Genomic DNA, 18829 nt, shown 5'->3' on the forward strand with positions numbered 1-18829 from the left:
GGCTGGGCCACCGAGCCCGGCTCTTTTTTTTTTTTGACAGCCACCAGAGAGCTGAGTCTTACATTGAATTTACATGTTAGCATCTTAGGATGTTTTTCCTAACTGTAAACTGGTAGGAAATGGTTTGGCTACATCCTTGAAAGAATGTACAGTGTTACAGAAGAGAACTCCTCCTAAAAACCTTTTCACCTTCCCATTCCGCAAACACTACAGAAGGCTGTGATGAATCAGAATCAATACTGACAAATACCTGTATTTTGCAGGAAGGAGTGTGTAATTTTGGATTCCTTGGTGGAGGAAAACAAAACATTCTGGTATTGCCCCCAACGATGCAAGTGTGATTGCTGGCGTCTTCATGAGCTCCAGAGGTCACAGCACGCTACCAAGAACTCTCATGGCCCCTCGGATGATTTCCGAGGGAGATCTAGGAGGCATTGCTCAGATCACTTCCTCTCTCTTCCTGGGCAGAGGCAGTGTGGCCTCCAATCGGCACCTCCTCCAGGCTCGTGGCATCACCTGCATTGTTAATGCTACCATTGAGATCCCCAATTTCAACTGGCCCCAATTTGAATATGTTAAAGTGCCTCTGGCTGACATGCCGCATGCCCCTATTGGATTGTACTTTGACACCGTGGCTGATAAGATCCACAGTGTGAGCAGGAAGCATGGGGCCACCTTGGTGCACTGTGCTGCAGGGGTGAGCCGCTCGGCCACCCTCTGCATCGCTTACCTGATGAAATTCCACAATGTGTGCCTGCTGGAGGCGTACAACTGGGTGAAAGCCCGAAGGCCTGTCATCAGGCCCAACGTGGGCTTCTGGAGGCAGCTGATAGACTACGAGCGCCAGCTCTTTGGGAAGTCGACAGTTAAAATGGTACAGACACCTTATGGCATAGTTCCAGATGTCTACGAGAAAGAGTCCCGACACCTGATGCCTTACTGGGGGATTTAAAGCCACCGCAGCCTGCATCAGCTGCCCCTCGAGCAGGACCAGCATCTGCTACACACCGTCTGCTCCCTTCACCTTCTTCTCAAACAGCTGACTTCCGATTCTCCCTCGTGTTTTTTACACTGGGTGTTCAAATTTATTTTAAGAGATAGGGATGGGGGAGGGAAATAAGGGGAATGCATACATTGCTAGTAACATTTTTAAAACGTTTTGAAATAGTGTTTATGAAAATCTTTAACTGGCTTTTAATCATTTTTAACAATTTGAACAGTTTAATAAACTGTTTAGTTCTGCTCTCTTCTGAATCTCATGCCTTTGGCACTGTGATAGGTTCAGGAGGAGCTCAGTGCAAAAACCACTTTGGGCCCTGATTACCCTTTAGAGACAAGCTTTGCCCGAGGTGCCGACCAAACAGCTGTTTAGGGAAGATTGATACCAGCTTCAGTCTCTACTGGGTCAGTCCTACTTTTTCCTTTCTTCTCTATTATTTAGTAACTCTGTAAGTTAAAATACTTAAACCTTTGTTATTTAGCTGTTAAGTAATTATAATGAAATCTGCTGCAAAAACCCTCTTGGAATCAATGTGCCCAGGATTATATTAGCATTATTTTTAATAAACATATCTGCTTAACATATTAGAATTTTCACTAATAATTTCAGGGTGTGTGTGATGGAAGAAAGATGCTCTCCGATAATTGTGCTAAAATACGGTTCTTGTGACAATTACGAACACTACTTAAAATAGACATCCCAATGGAATCATGTCAATGCTTCACATCCTTGCAGATGGGCAGAAGTATTGCTCACAGGGCTGGAACAGTGGAACAGCAAAGAGTGTACAAGCTGGTAAAAGGTGCTGTTTTTAGTTTTCCCTTGGTAAGTGGAGTGCACCAAAGCAGTGTGTCCTCCATCAAAGACACTGGTTTCTAACAAAAGGTGTGTTTCTGCTTGACTGTTAGCACATACAGAATGCCCTAAACCAAACCTCAATGTAAGTGATAAGCAAATAACAATGGCTTCCTTTGTTAAATTTTGGAAATGTCACCCGGTTCACTGCTCCTAATAAATGTGACGGCACAACTCATCAGGGACATGTTAGAAGCTTAATGAGCCCCTCTCTATTCCACTCCTGGGCAGCCACTGGGGGTTTTCCAGGTTGCCCCCTCCTTTCCTTTTAGATAGGAAAGCCACCTGGGAGTCTGTCCATATGAGAATCACTGTCCCAGCAGTGCTCTATTTTACTTCATTTGTCAGGTAGTTTGCAGCATGCTTATTGGTGAAAGAACTTCTAGATTTTTGGGGTCTGTTTTGGCAAGAAGCCATAAATATGTCAAATTACATCTTCCAGCATTTATCTGGTTTGTGGCAACAGTTTTCCATCTAAGTTCTACCTTGTTTTGTACCACTTGCCCACTCTTAACATGCATATTGCTGTCTAGGAAAATGAAAAAAATTAAAATGAACTATTGTCAATAGTTTCTGTTGGAAATCAGAGGACCCAACAAATGGTACATGAGCACGGGATCATAAAGCAATAAAACAACCCAGGAAGGCTATGGCAGTTCAGTATGAGGTCAAGCTTAAATCTGGTAGTCTCTGAATAAGAGCCCCAAAATAATCACCTGGTGACAGATGTTCTCAATAATTAAAATTTCCTGTAGAAATTCTGGCAAATAGCACTACTGGGTGTAACTAAGAGCAGTCTTAGCACTTGGAAAGCCCAACACCTTCTAATCTCACTGTTCAATCCCCTTTTCATCCTGGTGACTTGCGTGTATATGAAATCTCAGCCCAACAAGAAAGAGACCAAGAGAGTTTAGCAGCATTACGCTCTGCACTTATGTTTTTCTGTTATTGAAGTTTAACAAGTGGTTATTTCAGAATAGACCCGGAAAGTATTTCAGAGGTAAAGCTTTATAATATCTGAACGTGTCAATTAGGGCAATTGTTTATTAATAAAGTGTCAGCAAAGGAAAAAAGCCACACCATTTTTTAAAGTATCACACAGAAGATGCCACATTTCACTATGGGCAGCACTCACTGGTTAATAGAGCCATGGCGGCAAAACAACGAAATGTCACACTGGAATACTTTTTCAAAACCACTTATACTATGTTTGCAACAACATATAGGTAATAGGATTAAGTAGAATTTTTGTGATGATATTTTGTTAGAAAAGTATTTTTATAAAGTGGCACTCTTCACCCAGGAGCTGTTTTACTTAAGTTTTATTTCTTGGCCTTGACCTTGCAAGGAGAGGGCTCTTCAATTATTTTTATTTAGTGCAAACTTTTCCAAAGAAACACTGAGTAACCTAAACATAAAAAAACACAGGCTAAACACATCTTGTCCTGCATGCTGACATTTGCTGGAGTGGTCTATAGCTAGGCAATAATGCTCCCTTCTGAATGGCAAATGTTTTTGAAAATACCAGTTATTAACTGTTCACAAAGGAAGGGTTTGACCTAGAAGGTGTTAAAGGGAATTTCTGTAGTGGTCCCCAGCATGGAGCAAGTATTTCAAATATCTGTAACATGCAGCCTTTAAGCTTCTTAAAGCTTAAGAACACACCAATTAACTAGGCAAGTAGAAGACATCTTTAGACAAATGAGAGTCAATCTCCCCAAAATAGGTGTATGTACACAAATTAGTCACGTTATTAAAAATACACAACACCTATGGAATGTTAACTAGTAGTCACAGGAAAAAGCATGGAAAATAATCCTAATATACTCTGTATCTCTTCTATCTCAAGCATGTCCAAAAAAAAAATTACTAAGACTTAAAATTTTTTAAAGCAAAACAGTACCAAGAAATAAAAGTGCTTATTAATTGCCACTCAAGCAGTGGGGTGAAGCCGCCTGCCACAGTGCACAGTATGGAAATACGTAACCTTGGTTACAGTTTCCAAGGACACTGGGCTCTGGGCTAACATGAAGCGCTGAGGTGACACTGAATGCAATATTGAGTCATTTTAATAAATGTGTATAAAGACAAGCAGCACAGTGGTGTTCCACACTCCCTAAATCCTTATTGGTGGGATCTAATTAAACATTTCACGTACTAAAGAGAGATTACAGGTAGTGAATACTTTTCATAGCGAAGACTTCTTGTTGATGTCTGCTGAATTTTCCTCTTGCATCTCCCAAGGAGGGATAAAACCTATCACACTTGGTAAGGAAAGCCGTGGGTATACTGAGGAATTTTATCTGAGGCATTTTAGAATTTATCTAGGAATGGAAACCAATCTAGTTAACAGGTGAGCTTACTTTTTAAATTGTCATGGATACAGACCACTGGGACAGAATAATAGTTTATACAATGATTCCAAAGGATGTTTTTGGCAACATAAACTCTCTCAAACTGGGAAACATTCTTATTACAAAGAGAGAGTCTATGATCACGGTTCTACTGTGAAATGTATGAGACAGATTAGAAGCCTGCTTGGACTCTGGCTCCATATGGCAACACTAGTGCCGCCCAGGAGGAGAGCACAGAGGCCTCTGGAAAAGCCTGCCCAAATCTGGCCCACCTGTGTTGTTACTAACACCCCCCCCCCCCCCCACTAGGTCTGTGGAGAGCAAAGGCTTTAAAGGTGACAATTCAGAGACACTGTCCCAGTCATTAATAGCTAGAGACGGTCATGCCTGGAGCAAACAAGACACCAGATTTACCACATCACAGCTTCTCTGCATTCTGATATTTAGCAAAAGCAAAACAAGCCTCATCAACAGCTGTCTAATGAAAATGTTCTACACCTTTCTTGGAGAAAACCGTAAAAGCTGTAAGATGGAACACAACAAAATTTGGGCTGAGAGGGGAAAAGAAGTAGTTGCTGCTATTATGTAAAAGCAGCAATTACATAGATAAAACCAACTTTTTCAGTTTAAAAAGAAAAGTGAAGTCTAGGTCAGAGAGCCCAAGTCATACAAAGTGAAGGATACAAGATTCAAAATCTCTTCATAAAGCACATTCAGAGAAATGTGTGTCCTAGATCAGTATGTTCTTGCTAGAAATAACACAGCCTTTAGCCACTTGGCTTTCCCCCCCTAATTTTATGCATTCAGTTTAAATGGCAAAGATTCCCTGCACCAGAAAGCATGAACCTTTTCCTTCTAAAACTCAATGCTGTTTCTGAACAATTTCCTTCCACTGCGTCTAAGTCATCATGTGTCTCTGCCATAAATATACAGCTCAGTGTTTTCCACACTCGGCCGGGAACTCCACATTTTCACCCTGAATTAATTTTCAGGTCATTCTTCTAGATACTGTAAAGTCAGGCAGTGTTGGTCCCTATGCAGTCATCTTTGGAAATTTGGAGAGAGGCCACTGCAGAGAGATTTCATTCCACTGCTTTTGCAAATTCTGCCTGAAAAAAATACCATGCTCATGGTCTTTGTGTGAGGTGAACAGGTTTTCAGTGCAGGCTCCTGGGAGGAGGCTATTCATCCTGATACACAGGATCTGGGCCTCTGTGAAAACCAGCGTTCTTCACTGCACTGGGCCCAGGAGTGTTTGGGAGATGACAGAAATGAAGGAAAGGAGTAGAGAACTGGTTCAGTTGTGATGGCAAAGTTGGTAAAATCTGCCTCCCCTGCCTGCCACTGTCCAGTGGAGACGAGCAAAATCTTCTCCACAGAAAGACAGCCTATCACTTTAATCACAAGTTCTCCTTTTTATTCATTTCAGATATTAACAAACTAAGGTGGATAAATTCATTCTACTTCACAGGACAATAAGTATTCAGTATAAATAAGCACTGGCTTAAACAATCTTGCCAATTCCAGTCCCAGAATAATTTATTTTCTTCAAATGTCAATTCTTCACAGCTTCAATATTGCAGCAGCAAATTATTCCTTAGATCAAGAAAACTGTGATCCATATTTTAAAAGATCTTAAAAAAAACTAGAGATAAGTGAGCAAACTTCTGGTGCTACATGCAGTCTGGGTAGGGCAATTTCTTCACATCCCAAAGGCTGTCTGGAGGAGAAACCGGGAACCTCCATGCATTTCCCCCCACCTCTTGGGGAATTCCTCATAAGATTCATGGAGGCGAACTATGCAGTGCCTGCATTCCATTTAGTGGTCCCTGTCACCCCATGGGGTGTGACAGGAAAAAAAAACAACCAGCTGGTGCTTCACAGAGGAGCTTTTCAGAGCAGATCAGGCAGTACGAGGCCAGGAGGCTTGGGCTCGACACAGTTGATCCAGAAGTTGGCACAGCTGGCATGATACTGGTGCCCTCCATATGCCAGCTTGAAACTGTCTGTTTCAGAGTTGAATGCCTGTCGGAAATAAACAGAGATGTGGGGCAGGTTAGGCTTTTTCTGCATCTAAGAGCTTTTCAGCAACCAGCACACAAACGTCTTCGGGTCACGGAGGCCGAGGCCAAGTGGCACACACACAAAAGCTGAGCGGAAGCCATGGGGATCCAAGTAAGAAAGCCTCTCACTGCTAATGGAAGGTATAAAAAGTGTTACCACTGAACCCAGTTGCACAAAAGAAGGCCAAATCTTTCATAGAAAAGGCAGACACAGGTTATGGAAAGGAGGGGATCATGTTCTGGGGAGCGAAAGTGGCCAAGGGGCTCCAGGCTAATTGTTACCCTCCCACTGTGCTGAAGGGAGCCTCCCCCCGACACCGGCGTTCTGACTGCAACACGGAACCCTCTGGTGTGGCTGAATACACTCCTCTATCATGGCACACAATCATAAGAGTCAGAAAACAATAGATAACAACTCTTGGGGTCTATGCCATTGGGAGCTAATAACTGACTCTACATAATTAGATATCCGAATAGGTAGAGAGTTTATTTTTTTAAAAAACCTAAATAAGTGGACATTAAACTCATAAAAATTTTTCCAGATGAGAAGTGTTTATAGGTAAGCTACGGTCAGCTAGGGAAAAGTCCCAACGGCAACCACTCCTGGGGTTAATTTTCAAAAGCAATACAGATCAACAAAACTCAAAACCCCAATTTGTTTTTTGTCTGTGAGCAGCTAAATCCGGAAGCTCTTTGATCTCATTCTGTGTGTCACTACAACATCTAGTCTTCGAGAAGCTGCTCATTCTGTTACCCCGTTCATCACAGAGAAAAAGAAGTGCAACACCAGAAGCCGATTATGAGACACACACATGCAAACAAGACAGAAGTGCAGCCACAGACACATTAGCTGACTAAAACATGATGGGAACAAAATAACTCAGTAGAGGATTCATGATTAGAACAGTTCAGGACGGCAACGGAATCATCCCATTTGCCATCCACACTCAAAATTAAAATGGAGACGCTAGGAGAACGTGTTACTGGTTCATACTTTTTTAGGATGTTCTTCTGCAGGCTTCTCTTCTTTCTGAAATAACGTTGAAACCAGAAGGTCAACAACATTCCCAGTACAGGGCCTCCTGCCTCCAAATCAACCCTCACAGCTTTACCCTTCTCTCTTCACCACCCCACTTTGCACAGGGTGCTGCAGGCCAGATGCAGACAGCAGGTTCTTAGGGAAGAACCGCACCCCTTCCCTCACCCCTGCCTTCTTGAAAAAACGGATCTGCTTCTCTGGTCAGCCTTCAGGACCTGATAAAAATCCCTGCCTCTGGTCACAAACTTTGCGGTGAAGTGAGCTAGATAAGGTTGAACCCGAATCACGTCAGGGAAGCCCTCTGCCATCTGCAGGGGGAAGCTATGGGACTTACCCGGCTCCTGGAGTCCACGTTTAAGAGGCATACTCCACAGGCAAGTTCCTGAGCATTTTTGATCCCAGGCCGTAGCATACAGGAGGAGAAATCCAGTGAATTTTCATCTGGCTGTGAGGATGACAAGACAGATGGGTAAGAACCCAGCAGTTCCAAATGCTATTTGCTTTCACAGCTTGAGCCCTTATCCTCAGTAGGACCAGCAGCAAATTAAGTAAACTCTCTGATACCACTGATACAATTATTTAATGTCCCCAAGATGGACTGAGTACCTGCTGTGTTCTCGGTGCCAGAGAGGCCAGCACAAATAAAACACGTCCCTTGTCCTCTTGAGAAAGTCTCAGGTGGGAGCCAGGTGCCCACCTGGTGGGAGCCAGGTGGGTATCAGGCAGTACAGTGCCATGAGTGCCGTGAGTACTTAGTGTTAAGTACTGAGCACCCAGGGCATGAGAGAGGGGCACTTAGCCCAACCCAAGGGGAAGGAGCCTGAAGTCTGAGTTTGCTTCCTAGAACAGAATCATCGTGGCTGAGTGCTGATAGGACTGTGCAGTACAGACAATGAACTGGGGTGGCACTCCTCAAGGAATGGGCCTCAGCTGGAAGGCTGCTGTTGCAATCTTGGAGACAGACTCTGACGCCAGACAAAGTAACAACAGTGGAGTGAAGAGAAACAGACGCATGAAGGAGCAACCAAGATGGGAAAAAGACCAGGCCTTGATGATCGGTTGGATATGGGGGGAGATGTGGGCATCTGAGAGGATTCACCATAGGAAGGCACAGGAGAGACAGGCCAGGACTGGGGGTGAAGGCTGGGAAAAGAGTTCAGTTTGGTTCAAACTGAGATGGAGCTGCCTGTGGGACAGTGAAGATCAGATGCTACATACAAGCAGGTGGCTGGATATCCAGGCCGAGTGCTTGAGAATGAGAGACTGAAAGTCTCCAGCTAGGGACAAGAAATATGACAACTAAGAAGTTAAGCCTTTATTTGTGCCAAGCACGATGCAAAGCTCTTTACATGCATTATCTCATTCATTCTTCACAAAAGAATCTATGAAATATGGAGATTAGTACAGTGATGAAAAGCACAGGTCTGAGTTGTGGAAAGCTGCCCTTTTCTTTCCTTTCTTGAGACACGGTTTCACTCTGTCACCCAGGCTGAGTGCAGTGGCACAATCACAGCTCATTGCGACTTCGAACTCCTGGGCTCAAGTGATTCTCTTGCCTCAGCCTCCCAAGTAGCTGGGGTTACAGGAATGCACCACCGTGCTCAACTAATTTTTCTTTTTCTTGTTTTTGTAGAGACAGGGTCTCACTTTGTTACCCAGGCTGGTCACAAACTCCTGGCCTCAAGTGATCCTCCTGCCTCGGCCTCCCAAAGTAGTGGCATTACAGGTGTAAGCCACTCGCCCTGTCATTTCTTATGAGTTGACTATTTATCTATTACACGAGGTTGCCATTTCACTCCTAGAGATTTATCCAAGAGAAATAAAAACACACATCAACAAAAAGTCCTGTAAAAAAATGTTCATAGCAGCTTTATTCATATTAGCCCAAACCGGAAATAGCACAAATGTCTACAAAAAATGAATAAGCAAACCATGGTATATTAACACACTGAACTATTACTCAGCAATAAAAAAACTGATACACACAACAGCATAGATTAATTTTTAAAAACATGCTAAGAAATAAACCAGACAGAAGAATACATACTATATAACTTCATTTACAAAAAGTACTAGAACAGGCAAATCTACAGTGATGGAAATAAGATCAGTGGCTGCCTTTGGAATCAGATCAGGAGGCTGACTGGGAGGGAGCAAGAGAGAACTTTAAGGGGCAATGAAAATATTCCACAGATTGATGGAGTGTGGGTCACATGGCTGCATGCAGATGTCAAAACTGATCCAGCTGTGTACTTCATTGCATGTAGGCTATTCTTCAATTTTCAAAAGACTTTGAATAACAACAAAAAATAAAAAAAGATTCAAAAGAGTTGTATTCTTTTTTTTTTCATGCCATCACCCAAGCTGGAGTGCAATGGCACAATCATGGCTCACCACAGCCTAGAATTCCTGGGCTCAATCACTTCAGCCTCCCCAGTAGCTGGGATTACAGGTGTGTGCCACTATGCCCGGTTAATTTTTCTATTTTTTTGTAGAGACGGGGTTTCATTTTGTTGCCCAGGTTGGTCTAGAACTCCTGGGCTCAAGTGATTCTCCTACCTTGGCCTCTCAAAGTGTTGGGACTATGGGCATGAGCTACCATGCCATGTCAAGTTGGATTCCTAATCTGGAGAAGTTTTAGAAATACCTAAATCATTTTTTTTTCTTTTTGTTTATAGTATATATGCCTTAAAAGAGCAGAGTTTCTCAATAGTGCATCACAATTTCAGGTTGGATAACTCTGTTGTGGGAACTGACCTCTGCATGTAGGAAGTGTAGCAGGATCCCTGGCTTCCTGTGAGCCAAATCACCTCTTCCTCCACCTTGGGAACTGACTTTATGCATTCACCCAGTGTATTATAAATTTTACTGATATAAAAAGTAGTGTAAAAGTATTTATATAATACCTTTCTAATGCTGCTACAACACATTATCACAAATTTTCCAGACAACAGACTGAGATCCTGATTAAAAAAAAAAAAAAAAGTGCCAGGCACAGTGGCTCATGTCTATAATCCCAGCACTTTGGGAGGTAGAAGTGAGAGGACTGCCTGAGCCCAGGGATTCGACACCGCTTGGGCGACTTGGTGAGACCTTGACTCTACAATACCAAAGATTAGCCAGGTGTGGTGGGATGTGCCTGCAGTTCCAGCTACTTGGAAGGTTGAGGCAGAAGGATTGCCTGAGCCCAGCAGGTAGAGGCTGTGGTGGCTGTGAGGGTGCCACTGCACTCCAGCCTGGGTGACAGAGGGAGACTCTGACTAAAAAAAAAAAAAATGAATTAAATTAAAAATAAAAACAAATAAAAATGGGTTGGCAGAGCTGCATTCCTTCTGGGAGTTCTAGTGGAAATCTGCTTCCTTGCCTGTTCTAACTTCTAGAGACTGCCTTTGTAGTCCTTGGCTTGTGGTCCCATCTTTAAAGCCAGTGGAGTAGCATCTGCCAGTCTTTCTCCTTTTTTCTCTGCTTCTCTTGTCATGTCACTTTTTCTTACTCCTACCCTCCCGCCTTCCTCTGACAAGGATCCACAGGACGACACTGGGCCCACCTGTATAATTCTGGATAATTCTCTCCACTAAAAACCCTTCACTTCAGTAATCCTATTTGCAAAGTTTCCTTTACCATACAGGGTGACATGCTGACAGGCTCCAGGGACATGGGCAGCTTTGAGGGTGCCATAATTCTGTCTACCACAGCTGTCTTCTGTCAACTGAGGATAGCCATGCAGAGACATGATATAGATTCTGTCTCTGAAACATTGTGCAGGATGGCAAGATGACAAAAAAGCTATCATCATTAAAAATAAACTGTTCTTGGCCAGGCTTGGTGGCTCAGCCTGTAATCCCAGCACTTTGGGAGGCCAAAGCGAGTGGATTGCCTGAACCCATGGGTTCAAGACCAGCACCACCAATTTGGCAAGACCTCGTTTCTACAATAAATCAAAAAATTAGTCTGGCGTGGTAGCGTGTGCCTATAGTTCCAGCTACTTGGAAGGCTGAGGCAGAAGGATCGCCGGAGCCCAGTGGGTTGACACTGGGGTGGCTGTGAGTGTGCCACTGCACTCCAGCCTGGGTGACAGAATGAGACTCCAACTCAAAATAAATAAATAAATAAATAAAACTGTTTTCCTGATGTGTTGCAGAAACGGGAAATACTCTGAAATTCAATGATTATTTCTCATTAAAAGGAAGTAGAAAAGAATTCCTATTATACTGAGGATAACAGTAGAATCAAAAGCCTGTGTGATTTTCTTTTTTTCTTTTTTTTGAGTTGGAGTCTCTGTCGCCCAGACTGGAGTGCAGTGGCCGCTTCCGGCCACCACAGCTTCAACCTGCTGGGCTCCGGTGATCCTTCTGCCTCAGCCTTCCAAGTAGCTGGAACTACAGACGCATGCTACCACGACCAGCTAATTTTTGAATTACTGCAGAGATGAGGTCTCGCCAAGTTGCTCGGGCGGGTCTCAAACTCACGGGGTCAGGCAATTCACTCATCTCAGCCTCCCAAAGTGCGGGATTACACTGAGCCACTGAGCCCGACCTTTTTTTTTTTTTAGATTAGAAAATATAGTTTATTTAAAAGTAAATTAGAAAGAGAGAGAAAAGATTCACCTCCCAAGGTGGGAGAGGGGGCCAAAGTCAGGAAGCATGGTGACAGTCATAGCTCAAACAGCACATGGCCACACCAGAGTCTAGGTAAAGCAATGGCCCAGCCTATGTGATATTCAATGGACTAGAAGTCAGAAGACTAACAGTTCTTTCTTTTCTCTTAGATTTCATATGGTAAAAATTTATTGGTTTTGTTTTCCAGGACTGAATTATTTCTTTGTTTCAAACCTACTGAACTTGAATTCACATCCACAGATAAAGTCTTAACTAACAGTTCACTTAGGTAGTTCATCATCAGAGCACATTATATCTCACTAAAATAGATGATTTTTACCTCCTGAGAAAGAAAACAGCTCTTTCAGTCTGTGCCAGAGGAGATATGCTTCTACCACAAGAGGGAGTCTGAGTCCATGGATAAAGAGTATTCAAGAGAAGGGAGCCTAAAACTTTGCCAATATGGTCATCCCTCTGTATCATGGTCCCACTTCTGTGGATTCAACCAACCTTGCATCGAAAATATCCGGGGAAAACACCAATAAAAAATAATAATACAATAAAAATAATACAAGTAAAAAATACAGCATAACAGCTATTTACATAGCATTTATACTATGTTAGTTATTATAATCTAGAGATGATTTAAAGTATATGGGAGGATGTGCACAGGTTATATGCAAATACTATGCCATCTCCTGTCACTAAGACTTGCACATCTGTGGATTTTTATATCTGCTGGGAGGGAGAATGTCCCGGAACCAATCTCCCATGGATAGATGACTGTAAAACTTCCAGCATACGTGTGTGTGTGTGTGTATGTGTGTGTGTATATTCTTTTTTTTTTTGAGTTGGGGTCTCACTCTGTCGCTCAGGCTGGAGTGCCATGGCATGATCACAATGATCATGGCTCACAGCAGCCTTGACCTCATGGGTTCAAGTGATTCTTTCACCTCCACATCTCAAGCAGCTGGGACTACAGGTACATGCTACTAATTCTTAAACATTTTTGTAGAGATGAGGTTTTGCTAAGTTGTCCAGACTGGTCTCAAACTCCTGGGCTCAAGCAGTCTACCCAGCTCGGCCTCCCAAAGTGTTGGGATTACAGGCATGAGCCACCATGCACACATCCTTAAATAAATATTAAGACACAATAAAGCTACCAAAAATAAATAAATAAATATTAAGAGGTCACAATTTGGAGTCTGTTTTTTTTTTTTTGAGTTAGAGTCTCACTCTGTCACCCAGGCTGGAGTGCAGTGGCATGCTCACAGTCACCGCAGCCTCGACCTGCTGAGTTAAGGCAATTCTTCTGCCTTAGTGTTCCAAGTAAGTGGAACCACAGGCATGTGCCACCATGTCCAGCTAATATTTTTTTATCTATTGTAGAGACAAGGTCTTTCCATTTGCTGAGGCTGGTCTCAAACCCCTGGGCTCAGACAATCCTCTCATCTCTACTTCCCAAAGTGTTGGGATTATAGGTGTGAGCCATTGTACCTGGCAACTTGGAGTTTAAGACTGTGTACCCTGCTTTCCTTAGCCCAAGCATCACTACTGTGATGCAGCACTCTATAACCTGGGACTTTTCTACAGAGAAAAGCAATGCAGCTATATTTGATAGAGATCATCTCATGGAGTCTTCAAGGGAGGAAACAAGTCTTTTTTAGCACCTTAAAAGCTAGAAATAACATAGGAGGAAGAAAAAAGGATTTTGAAATGATGATATGGATTTAAACCCCAGATCTGTCAGTTTCAGTCAAGATTCACCTTTTCTGAAACCTGTAATTTCTTCAACAGTAAAATGATGATTATACTACTGATCTCATTGGGGTGTCATTAAGATTAAATGAGAATGAATGCAAAGTGTATAGCACAATGTCTGGCAGATCTTGGTGCAAAGTAAACCGTAATTCTTATTAGTATCAGTATTGAAATCAAAGACCCTTATGGTGGCAATATGGTCTGTTAAGGAACTCAATTACCTGAAATGAAGCAATCATGTAAAGAATTAAAACCTTCCTATACTACCTCAATCATGCCTCTCTCTAGTAATGATTTCCTTGCTTTGAGCTTCTAATCCAGAGCCCTTAGAGTTTATATAGTTTTGTTACAACTGAATTTAACTACACAGATGTCAGTTTATGTCACTGACATTTATGCAGCTATTCTTCTCAGTTCCACTGGAGTAAGGATTTCTTTATGACAAGTCACACATTATACTTCTGTAGAATGTATGCCATTTTTTTCACGCATTGGGCAAGTTTTTTGTTTTTTGTTTTTGAGTTGGAGTCTTACTCTGTCACCCAGGCTGGAGTGCAGTGACACCCTCCTGGCCACCACAGCCTCAACCTGCTGGGCTCAGGCAATCCTTTCACCTCACCCTTCCAAGTAGCTGAACTACAGGCACACGCCACCATGCCCGGCTAATTTTTTGATTTACTGTAGAGATGAGGTCTCGCCAAGTTGCCCAGGCTGGTCTCGAACCCGCGGGCTCAGGCAATCCTCTCACCTCAGCCTCCCAAAGTGCTGGGATTATAGGCGTGAGCCACCATGCCCAGCCAAGTTTTTGGGTTTTTTTGGGTTTTTTTTGAATCGGAGTCTCACTCTGTCGCCCAGGCTGGAGGGCAGTGGCACACTTACGGCCACAGCAGCCTGGACCTGCTGGGCTCAGGCAATCCTTCCGCCTCAACCTTCCAAGTGGCTGGAACTACAGGCAGGTGCCAACAAGGCCAGCTAATTTTTTTTTTTTAATTTATTATAGAGATGAGGTCTCGCCACGTTGCCCAGGCTGATCTCAAACCCGCGGGCTCAGGCAATCCTCTCACCTCAGCCTCCCAAAGTACTTGGATTATAGGCGTGAGCCACCACACTGGCCCAAGTCAAGTTTTATAGACAGAGGATCTACTTTCCAGTTACCAAGAGGAAATGACATGGTATAATCTAGAAAAATATCTGGGCAAAGAATGACTGTTGTTCTGTCACAACTAACATGGTGACAAAAGTAATAATAACTGGAAGAACATGAGTAATTAGAGAAATAAATACTCTGATGTTCACGTACCATTTGCAGTGCATTCTTGTGTTGTCAAGTTGGCAGACTAATTAATCTCTATACCCTTACATGGTGTCTAAAAAAATGCCAGATATAATCACTCTTTAGCTTCTACACACTGATGCTCGAAATGGATGTTCACAATGGGAGTCTGCAGGGAGGGCATGAATGCTAGTCCCTCTCCATTTACCTCGTATAAAGGAGTTAGAGCCACCATATGTGAACAGGGCAACACTCCCAGGTTAGATGGGCCACCAAACCCAATAGGCTTTCTTCAAAACAACAAAATCAAATTCCAAGGTGTCTTTATTTTTAGATTTTTTTTTGAGTTGGGGGTCTCACTCTGAGACCCAGGCTAGAGTGTAGTGGCATGGTCACAGCTTACCACAGTCTCCTGGGCTCAAGCAATTTTCCTGCCTCAGCCTTTCAAGTAGCGGGAACTACAGGTGCATCCACCATGCCCAGATTTTTTCTTTTTTTTTTGTAGAGACAAAGGTCTTGCTATGTTGCCTAGGCTAGTCTTGAACTCCCGGGCTCAAGCAAACCTTCCACCTCAGTCTTCCAAGTAGCTAGGACTACAGGTATGCACCACCACGCCCAGCCTATTATTATTATTATTATTATTTTTAGAAACAAGGTATCTCACTCTGTCATCTAGGTTGGAGTGCAGTGGTACACGGCAGCCTCAAACTCCTTGACTTCAGGGGTCAAGGGATTCTCCTGCCTCAGCCTCCTGAGTAGCTGGGACTACAGGAGTGTGTTACTGTGTTTGGCTAATTAATTTTATCTTTAGAGATGGGGGTCTTACTATGTTACTTGAGCTGGTCTCAAACTCCTGGCCTCAAGTAATCCTCTCACTTCAGGCTCTCAGATAGCTGGGATTATAGGCGTGACCACTGAGCCTGGCTCCAAGGTTTGTTTTGTTTTGTTTTGTTTTGTGAGTTAGAGTCTCACTCTATCACCCAGACTGGAGTGCAGTGGCCACTCCTGGTCACTGCAGCCTCCACCTGCTGGGCTCCGGAGATCCTTCCGCCTCAGCCTTCTAAGTAGTTGGAACTACAGGCACACGCTACCATGCCTGGCTAGTTTTTGATTTATTGTAGAGATGAGGTCTCACCAAGTTGCTCAGGCGGGTCCCGAACCCATGGGTTCAGGCAATCCACTCACCTCGGCCACCCAAACCGCTGGGATTACAGGCTGAGCCACCAAGCCCTTTTTTAAAAAATCCCAAGGTTTTTTTTAAAAAGGTCTGGACAAAACTAATCTTTGGTGTAAAATCTCAGAACAAGGTTTATCTCTGAGAAGGGTGATGACTAAGAAGATAAACAAGAAAACGTTCTAAAATGATGGAACAGTCTATATCTTGATAGAGGCATGGATTATATGGGAGTATGCATTAATCAAAACTCATCCAATGGCATAACTTAAACAAACTTATCGAAAAGTAAAATCAAGATTTTTTCATTTTATTGTATGTGTATTTACCAGTAAAAAAGCCTGGAGGGTCAGCTCTAGTACCATGGGGTACTGGGAGTTTGGGAAGGTGCACAAAGATGAGACTGGCTTCCACCTCACCTGGTGAGAGGAGTTACCACAAGAAGGAAACACATGGCGGCAACTCAGGCCTGGAATCGCCCCAGTTCCCTTTTGCCCTAAATTGAAAAGGACTAATATATAACAAGCTTGGTTAATGCACTTGGACTTTCATGCTATCTTTTCTTCAAAGAGCTCATGGCAAGGACGTGCTTTGTAATCACAGTAATCTTTCCCAGCAACACCACAAGGGAAGACATAGGTGACTGATTTGAGGGTTTATATAGAAATCTAGTTTTCAGGTTATACATGAAGAAATGATTGCCACCCAAGGAACCTTAAAATCTAAATGGAAAGAGGGAAGTCCTGGGATATAAATGGTGGGTGGGGGGCAGTGTACAGAAAACTTAGTTTATAAGAAGTTGCTAGCCAGGTGTGATGGGTTGCACCTATGGTCCAAGCTACCTGGAAGGTTCAGGCAGGAGGGGCCAGGTGTTTGAGACCAGCTTGGACAATACAGCAAAAGCTTTTAAAAAAGAAACAAACAGTTGTTACCAGGACAGACTCTTAGTGTTTTAGCTCACTGACCTTGATGAAGTTTTTGCACATCTTGGTTTTACCCATTTTTTTTTTTTTTTGAGTTGGAGCCTCACTCTGTCACCCAGACTGGAGTGCAATGGCCACTCCTGGCCATGGCAGCCTTGACCAGCTGGGCTCTGGAGATCCTTCCGCCTCAGTCTTCTGAGTAGCCGGAATTACAGGCGCGCGCTACCATGCCTGGCTAATTTTTTGATTTATTGTAGAGATGAGGTCTCGCCTGCCCAGCTGGGTCTCGAACCCATGGGCTCAGGCAATCCACTCTCCTCAGCCTCCCAAAGGCGCAGAATTACAGGTTGAGCCATCGAGCCCGACCGGTTTTAACCATTTAACTTGCCCATTTCAAGGAGGCAACAAAGAAGAGTGGTTGAAAAAGCAAACTCTGACTTTCAGGATGAACCCAGGACTCACCAATAATGCTGTGCATCTCTTCATGTGTAAGAGGGAGAGAATAATAGTATCTACTATCAAGAATTTTGTATTAACTAAATTTTTTTTTTTTTTGAGTTTGAGTCTCACTCTTGTCACCCAGGCTGGAGTGCCGTGGCACACTCATGGTCACTCCAGGGTAGACCTGTGGGGCCCCAGAGATCCTTCCACCTAGCCAGAACTACAGGTGTGCACTACCACACCCAGCCAATTAAATAAATTAAATCTATATGAAGAGTTAAGAATGGGGTCTAGTACTCGGTAAGCACTCAGCAGAAACTGCTAATGATGATGAGACGCAGGCTTAATCTGCTCCATGTTAGGATGCAGAGGGTGGGTGAATCAAGAAGGACCCAGACACATACTGATCCCTAGGTTCCTAACACTTGGTCTTGGCTATCTTGTTGCTATAAAAATATGGAACAAATTGGTTTTGAGGTAAGACATTTGTAAGCCTGAGTAGGATGCTCTGATTAACTGCAGTGCTGATGAAGCAACAGTGACCTTGAACTCTGTGATAAACATCTGGTAACATCCTTCTCTACCCCACAGCCAAGGTTCCATTGGCACATGTCACTAGCAGGCCAACTTCATCAATAGCTGGAACTTAGAAAGTAAATTCTTAGTTTAATGCATTTCTCTGATGTAGAGGATAATGAACTGAATTCTAGCAGCTAAGAGTACTGTAGCAAACTGCGTGCCTTTTCTCCCAAGTCCATTGTATCAGTCAGCACAACAGTTAACCCAACCATTGACAGAACTCGAAGACTCATTCAGAGCCCAAGAATTCTGTCTCTCTGAGTGGAAACAGAGAAATGGAGGACAAGTAGTAAACTAAGCCCAATTCTTTCTCCCAGTTTCACATGTTCTCAGTACTCTTCCTTTGCGAGTGTGGTGCTAATAGTCCTCCTTAAGCAGGTGTCTGTCAGAATAGAGAATGTCTGATAGCTGGGGCTCAAGTCTTCACTGCTTTAGGATGACAGGAGAGTAAAGATGTCACGTTGCCATGCAGATTTAATGCAATTAAAGTCCTAGGCATAGTTATACCAACCAGTATAACTGAAAGGAGAAGTAGACAGGGGTAACAAAGGGGAAGGTTGCCCTTGCAGGGGAGGGTGTGTGCCAGTGAATGAAAGGTAATGACACATATCTCTACCCGTGTAAAAACATTTATTTTTCCATTATAAATGCTAATTAAAGTTGATAAAATGAAAACACTAAAATAATATTTAAAAACCCAGAGTTGGCCGGCTCGGTGGCTCAGCCTGTAATCCCAGCGCTTTGGGAGGCCGAGGTGAGCAGATTGCCT

The 18829-nt window shown here is 43.3% G+C and overlaps 2 protein-coding genes across 7 annotated transcripts in view; one reads left to right on the forward strand and one right to left on the reverse strand.

Annotated features, from left to right (window-relative positions):
* DUSP14 (dual specificity phosphatase 14) overlaps nt 1–1584 on the forward strand; it is a 21742-nt gene extending 20158 nt beyond the window's left edge. For both annotated transcript variants that reach the window (XM_008066955.2, XM_008066956.1), the window contains exon 3: nt 264–1584. In XM_008066955.2, coding sequence (XP_008065146.1) covers nt 356–952 — 597 coding nt within the window. In that variant the 5' untranslated portion in view covers nt 264–355 and the 3' untranslated portion in view covers nt 953–1584. The remainder of the gene's footprint in view (nt 1–263) is intronic.
* A 3009-nt stretch (nt 1585–4593) lies between these two features.
* Nucleotides 4594–18829, reverse strand: part of SYNRG (synergin gamma) — an 89715-nt gene continuing 75479 nt past the window's right edge. For 4 of the 5 annotated variants that reach the window (XM_021717051.1, XM_008066957.2, XM_008066961.2 and 1 more), the window contains 3 exons: nt 7646–7756; nt 7267–7302; nt 5610–6234 (listed from right to left, as the gene is read on the reverse strand). In XM_021717051.1, the coding sequence (XP_021572726.1) occupies nt 6103–6234; nt 7267–7302; nt 7646–7756 (279 nt within the window). In that variant the 3' untranslated portion in view covers nt 5610–6102. Of the gene's footprint in view, nt 6235–7266; nt 7303–7645; nt 7757–18829 lie in introns of all 5 variants that reach the window. The other variant, XM_008066958.2, reaches the window with a different exon arrangement.

This window comes from Carlito syrichta, unplaced genomic scaffold, assembly GCF_000164805.1.
Source record: "Carlito syrichta isolate Samal-C Ts95f unplaced genomic scaffold, Tarsius_syrichta-2.0.1 Scaffold309200, whole genome shotgun sequence".
Lineage (NCBI taxonomy): Eukaryota > Metazoa > Chordata > Mammalia > Primates > Tarsiidae > Carlito > Carlito syrichta.